The sequence below is a fragment of the Pholis gunnellus genome (genome assembly GCF_910591455.1).
Source record: "Pholis gunnellus genome assembly, chromosome: 14".
Classification (NCBI taxonomy): Eukaryota; Metazoa; Chordata; class Actinopteri; order Perciformes; family Pholidae; genus Pholis; species Pholis gunnellus.
In genome coordinates, this window is record NC_136541.1 from 23,321,751 (window position 1) to 23,328,604 (window position 6,854).

General features: G+C 42.7%; 1 protein-coding gene across 1 annotated transcript in view; it reads right to left on the bottom strand.

Moving 5' to 3' along the window:
- pappa2 (pappalysin 2) overlaps nucleotides 1-3,720 on the bottom strand; it is a gene marked incomplete at both ends in the record, with an annotated part of 71,623 nt that extends 67,903 nt beyond the window's left edge. Inside the window, one exon of the mRNA XM_079173655.1 lies at nucleotides 2,748-3,720. Coding sequence (XP_079029781.1) covers nucleotides 2,748-3,720 — 973 coding nt within the window. The remainder of the gene's footprint in view (nucleotides 1-2,747) is intronic.
- Nucleotides 3,721-6,854: the final 3,134 nt, after the last annotated feature.

The following is a 6,854-nucleotide window of genomic DNA, read 5'->3' on the forward strand; positions in this document are numbered from 1 at the left end:
GTTAGGAGGCTATGGCTTTGGATTATACTGCATTACCAAATGTAAATACATTACTATCAATCTCTGCATTTCTACTGTAAAACATGAAATGCTAAAGGTGCTACTTTTTACAATTAATCACGAGTAAACCTTCAACAACGCGGGGAGGGCTGTGTTTGAATTTGAGCTCAAACTTTCCGTGTCTTATTCAGCAGCAGATGGCCGTGGGGAAACAGTACTGCCAAAGAAGTGACAACATTGTGTTTGCAACAGGAAACTACAAGCTTTATGGGAAACGTGGTCTTTATGTTGTGAGGCATTAGCACTACCACACAGGGGAGGGCTACTAATGTTTGAAAGCTGCATTTCATTTTTGTTGTTTGAACACAACACTGACATAATATGTGAGAACATGTTAGCTAGCGATTGCCTATTTTACACATTCAGGGAGCATTGAGAGCTAAACAGCAAAGTTCTGGGCCAGAAAAACAAAACAACGAGCTGAAAGACGCTAAAACGCTATCATGTTAGTACAAAAATATTGATTGGTGCCGCTTCAAAAATACTAAAAGTGTATTATTTTGCTGGGAATGACTGGTATGTAATGACGATTTAAAACGGCATCAAAATTACAAGATTGCTTTTTGTGTCAAACTCAAAGACATACCCGTTTTTTACCACAGAGGACTCATTCAAATTCAAAAGGAGAAAACAAGGTGGTCTACGGGTTAAAAGGAAGCAGGGGTTTCAAACTTTATAAACCTGTCTCCTAAATCTTTAAATCAAGTCCAGCTTTAAGACTTGTTTAATTTGCTAGAACCAATATATTGGCCAATACTGTCAGTGAACACATTAGTATTGCCAGATGCAGTAACGTAGTTACAATACATACTAAGAAGAAAAGAATCAGTGTCATCATGACATTGTTTGTCCAGCAGCCTTCAGTAACGTAACAATAAAGGACACATTGTACAAACAAACAGATTTCATTCAGATAATCAATCACCATTAGGACTCGAACCGATGTCAACGTCACGTCTAGCAGGGAGAATGGGAGTTTGTTTTTCTCTAAAGAGAACGTGATGCCTTCACATGAGGAAGCAATGAGAGAAAGAAGTTAAGCAATGGAGTCGGATCTTTGATCAGAGTAAATGTGAGCGGACATAACAGTTTGTGGTCTCCTCTCACTATCTGCACCGTACAGCGCTTTTCATCCTCTTCCATTTGTTTGAGGTCGGTGTTTTTAAATGTAATGATTCGCTCTCCGCCATCAACGGGGACCCACAGGTGAGCCAGGTGAGAGGGAATGAATGAGTCCAGATACCTCTGTTCATATTCTGGTGGAAGTGATTGGCTTATTCTTCTAATACAGGATCACCTATATTAGCTGATGATGTGTTGGGTGCACAACATCAGCTGATTTGACCTTGGAGATGCTAGAGACAGCTCCTCAGTTCTCTGTTTGCATGCTGGCATTGTACTCCTGATCTCTGGGAACATTAGACGTTATAAGAAGAAAAAAATAACTTCTGTTTTATATGGATATATGTTGATTATCTCGTTATCTTGCGATAACAACGTTGGTTTTCTAGACATAATAACATAATTAAGTTGCTATCTGAAGTAAATGGCATTTATAAAAAGATGTCATCACGTATCCCGATCACTGTGATCTCTCGTCATCACTGTCACCGTGTCTGCAGTAGGAACAAAAGCAGCATAAAAAGCCTGGATGAACTCTGTCTTTAAAAGCAGCCTCCTGAGACCAGTATCTTTCTCTTGGAAACACAAACCTCGCTGTTAAAAGGGCCAAACTAAATGCTGTTAGGGGGACCAAATCATATACACGTGTGCACAATTATTAGGCAAGTTGTATTTTTGAGGATTCATTTTATTATTGAACAACTACAGTGCTCTCGGTCAATCCAAAATGTTAATAAACCTCAAACCTGAATATTTAAGAAAGTAAAAGTGAGGGTTTGGCTTTCTTAGGGGAATATCTATGTTTGCACAATTATTATGCAACTAAATGAAAAACGAAAATGTTATCAGAAAACATTCAAGTTCAGTAAAATGCACAGGAAGTGTATGAGAAGTTGTTATCTGAACAGTACTTTAGTGGAGTAAAAAGTACAACATTTGGATACCGATGTAATCAAGTTGCATACATTGAACATACTCGAGTATACAAGTATTCTCGTTATAAAGTTCTCATGAACTTAACATAAAACTAATTTAGAATAAAGTGAAGTCATTTAGAATAAAGCTAATTTATTTAGAATAAAGTTAACTTATTCTGAATAAATCTAACTAATTTACAATAAAGTTAACTTATTCGGAATAAATCTAACTCATTTAGAATAAATCTAACTTATTTAGAATAAAGCTAACTTATTTAGAATAAAGCTAACTTATTTAGAATAAATCTAACATATTCAGAATAAAGTTAACTCGTTTAGAATAAAGCTAACTTATTTAGAATAAAGCTAACTTATTCAGAATAAATCTAACTTATTTAGAATAAATCTAACTTATTTAGAATAAATCTAACTTATTTAGAATAAATCGAACTTATTTAGAATAAATCGAACTTATTTAGAATAAAGATAATTTATTTAGAATAAAGATAACTTATTTAGAATAAAGATAACTTATTTAGAATAAATCGAACTTATTTAGAATAAAGCTAACTTATTCAGAATAAATCGAACTTATTTAGAATAAATCGAACTTATTTAGAATAAAGCTAACTCCTGTTTTTCACCCACCTGCTATGATCGCTGGGTTGCTCTGCCCCCCCTCGGGCTTCACCCACAGCTCCAGGCTGAACTTGGCCCTCGGCAGCTCCACCCCCACAGCCGGCTTCACCTTCAGCTGCTCCCGACGCCCGCCGAAGTACAGGGCGGTCATCCAGGAGGGGGGAACCCTGGGCACGGGACTCCCCCAGGGAGATGAGCTGCCGACGGGCAGGCTCTCGGGCAGATCAGCCTCGTCCACCTCCCCGGAGTAGTCCTCGGTGCTGTCCTCCAGGGTCCCAGTCGAGGACTGCTGGTCTCCATCATCCTGTCGCAGCCTGTAGAGGACCTGGAGCCCGGTGGTGTCGGTTGAGCTGGCGGGGAAAACTTTCTCCCAGCTGGAGTTGCCGTCGTCCGCGTAAGGAAACGTCCCGCCGAGGCTGCGGGTGAACCTGGAGCGGGAGGCGCGTGGGGACTTTGCGCGGCCAGAGGAGACGGTCTGCCCGGCGTCTTTAAGCAAAGACACCCCGGGCTTCTGTGTGGTGTGTTCACGGACATGGTTTGACCCTCTATTGTTGTTAGTGGAGCGTTTTTCGAAGAGCTGCCGGGGAAACGTCGCTCCCACCGCCACATCCTCCGCGTCGCCCCAGCCTCGCTTATCCTCCCCCGCCGGAGCGAACCGGCGCACCCCGGTGTCAAACCTGCATCCTCCTGTACAGACCGCGGCAGCGCTCCCAACAGTATACAGCTCTCTCCGGCTCGTGCGCGTCCTCGGACGGGCCGCTTGAGGGCGGTGTTGGGACGGAAAGCCGGAGCGCGGTTGCCGCCGGGACCTCCAGACGCCAGAGACGGTGCAGGGTTCACCTGCCAGCCTGGAGAGCTCGTGGTCCGCCCGCTGGGCCATGGCGCGTTTGTACCGGCGGAGCGAGTCAGAGCGAACCGGGCTGAGCAGCCACGTGTTGGTGATGAGGATGAGGAAGATAGCCAGTAGTCTGATCAACAACATTGTCTCGAGTTAGGGGAGGTTTTCAGCGGGTTTTGTTGAAGATAAAGTGGTGGTGGTGGGGTTTAGCTTTTATAAAAAGTCTCTGGCTTCAGGGTCAGCCGCAGGAGGTCTCACACCAGACTGTGGTTATTAGATTTATTTGCGCACATTTACCCAGCAATAAAACCACACTGTTTTGGCTGCGTCTTCTTGGGGGATTAATATATATATATATGTATTTTGTGATAAACGATCAGTGCATTCCAAAGGGATCAAACTAACATTCAAAGTGTGTCACGTGGAACGTATTGCATATTGAGGATCTTGGTATATGTTTGCTATCGATTAAAGCGCAGGTTTAACAGAATCACAGGTCATCCGAAATCTTTCCGTTCCGTTCGTGTCTACGCTCCCGAAAATATCGACAGCATCTGTCACTTTGTTTCTGTTTAGGTCGCGAAGAAAACGTGCAACTATTTCTGTCTGTGTTTCAGCAACGAAACTGTTTTAAAACTGAAATCAACAGACACATAATCAGTTTATTACTAAGGCAGTGCAGTTCCCCTTATTAAAAAAAAAAAGATTAGATGCAGATCTGAATTGCACAAATAAATCAGGTGAATTCACTCCATGCTGACTTTGCGCAAAGCCTCTCGTTTCTTTTTACCTGACCCACAGCGGCATCATCATTTAGTGCGTCCCGTTCCCAAAACAAATATGTCTGCAAGGTGAATCGGAGTAGTAATATTATATATTTAAAAAAATCAAAAGTCACTCCGGAAGCGAACTGAAGTACACCGCAAAGTGCCAGCCGTCCTACTTGTTGAGCAGACAAGTGATGTACCTCTAAAAACAAATATTACTCCATTATATTAAAATAATCGCGGTTTCGGGGCGCGTCAGCTCCTCTCTTCGTTTTTTTTGTTGTGCGTCCGTGTGTGCGCCTCAGAAGAGTGACTTGCTCCGCTCCTCTGCACCGGCCCATGAAGTATAGTAATATCCTCCTCCATTCACTCATCCATCTCTCTCTCTCTCTCTCTCTCTCTCTCTCTCTCTCTCTCTCTCTCTCTCTCTCTCTCTCTCTCTCTCTCTCTCTCTCTCTCTCTCTCTCTCTCTCTCTCTCTTTCTCTCTCATTCTCTCGAGTCCAAAGGTTTTTTTTTTTATCAGGGAGCCCCTGCCCCTGCCCTGACATCACCGGTAGGGGAGGTGTGGTGGAGGTGGTGGGGAGGGGAGAAGGGGGAGACGGAGGTGCGTGTGTGTGTGTGTGTGTGTGTGTGTGGGGGGGGGGGGGCCTCACACTTGTGTTTTATAAGGGAAATCCTCTCTCTCCTCTCTCCTCATTCCCCAGTCCTGTGCCATAGGCTACGTCTCTCTGGTGCAGAGGGGGGGTCTGGACTGGAAAGAGGTCTTTTTTATTATTTGTCCTGATCTCATCTCATCCATCCATCCACCTCCAGACCCTTTCACTTAAGTCATAGTTGCAACAACACAATAGTGCAAAAAAAATATTCCCCCTCAAGTAACGCAGTCGTGGAACGTAACTAAGTAGTCTACATTTACTCAAGCAGCCTCTGTGCTTAACGGCAGGTTTTTATTGGCACTTGTACTTTTCTCGAGTATTCCCATTTTATTCAACCTGAATTCACATGGGGAACTTTTTTTTCTTCATTTATTTGACAGCTTTAGTTGCCGGTTTTTACGTCCCTACGTGTATTTTGCAGAGGCAGCGTTTCCGCGCATAGCACGCGATGCAGCTTGTAAGTCACATGCATAGATGCTATCGATTACAGAAGCTCCACCTCCAGCAGCTGTACAAGTAGAAAAAGACACTTCCATGTGAATGCATCAGTAACAATGAACGTGGTATTTTTTTAGTAGAAATACAAGTGCTTTTTACTTGAAATGCTTTGAATACATTTTGATAATAGGCCCGGGTGTACTTTTACTTAATCAAAGCATTGTGATGGAGTATTTTCATAATGCAGTGGAGATTTAACCACTGGCAAAAATGTTGCAAAGCAAAACTGTACATATAGTATTGTAAGTTATGTGAGTATCAAAAGTACAAGTATAAGTGCAGGTCAGTGTTTTCATACAGTTGGTGGATTATTTATATCGATGCACAAGCAGTGTTTTACCTACAGTTTGGTGGTTAAATCTGTTTCAGTTCACCGTTATGTGTAAAACATGAAGGTACAAAGTAACGCAGTGAAGTAAAACATGATTTGCCTTCTGAAATGTGACAAACACTAATGTGAAATACATGAAAACCATACTTCAGTTCGGTGCTTGAGTCCATATTTAAGTTACTGCCCCCCCCCCCCCCGTCCACATCTTCTAAGCTCAACCTGGCAACGGATGAATAAAGGTGGAGGTGGCTGAGATGGCGGTGGGGGGGTTGCCCCCGCTGCAGTGACATAATTGTGTCTGATCTCTCCCTCTCTTTCTTCCCCTCACACACACACACACACGCGCTCTTTCTAAAGTGAAGGAGGTGAGGTTTGAGTGACCTTCCTTCCCCCTCTCCAACCCGTGTCTCTCTTCCTTTCTCTCCCTCCCCTCGTCTCCCCATCTCGCTCCCTCTCTGGCTCTCCTCAGTGCTACAACACGGACAGCCGCCACATCTGCCTCGCACATGAAAAGGTTTGGGTTTTTTTTGTGTGTGATTTTTTTTTTGTGTGTTTTTTCCGATCAACCAAATATGCTACCTGCTCTGTGCCGAACTCTTTCGCTCGGGGTGGACCAAGCCAGCACTGAAAAAAGAAAAAAGAAAAATATATATTTATATATACAGGGAGAGGAAACACCTGGTGAGAGGTGCAACTGGAACTGGGAAAAAACCCACTAATAAGATGTTTAATTCTATCATGTAATTGATTTAGCTGTAAACAAAAAGATATATATGCAGTTGCATGTACATAGACATGAACACACACATACAAACATATCTATAAATATATATAGTATCATAGTATCATTCGTTATGTCGTGCAGTTTCACAAAACAAATACTCAAGGTCCACTTACTCATGTTCTGACCTGCTGACGATGGCCCGTGAGGAACCTTTATTATCTTCTTTTTAATAGGTTGACCTTGAGGTTAGTTTCTTTGTGTCAAACCAACTTTTCGCAGGTCTGAATATTATACTGTTTTT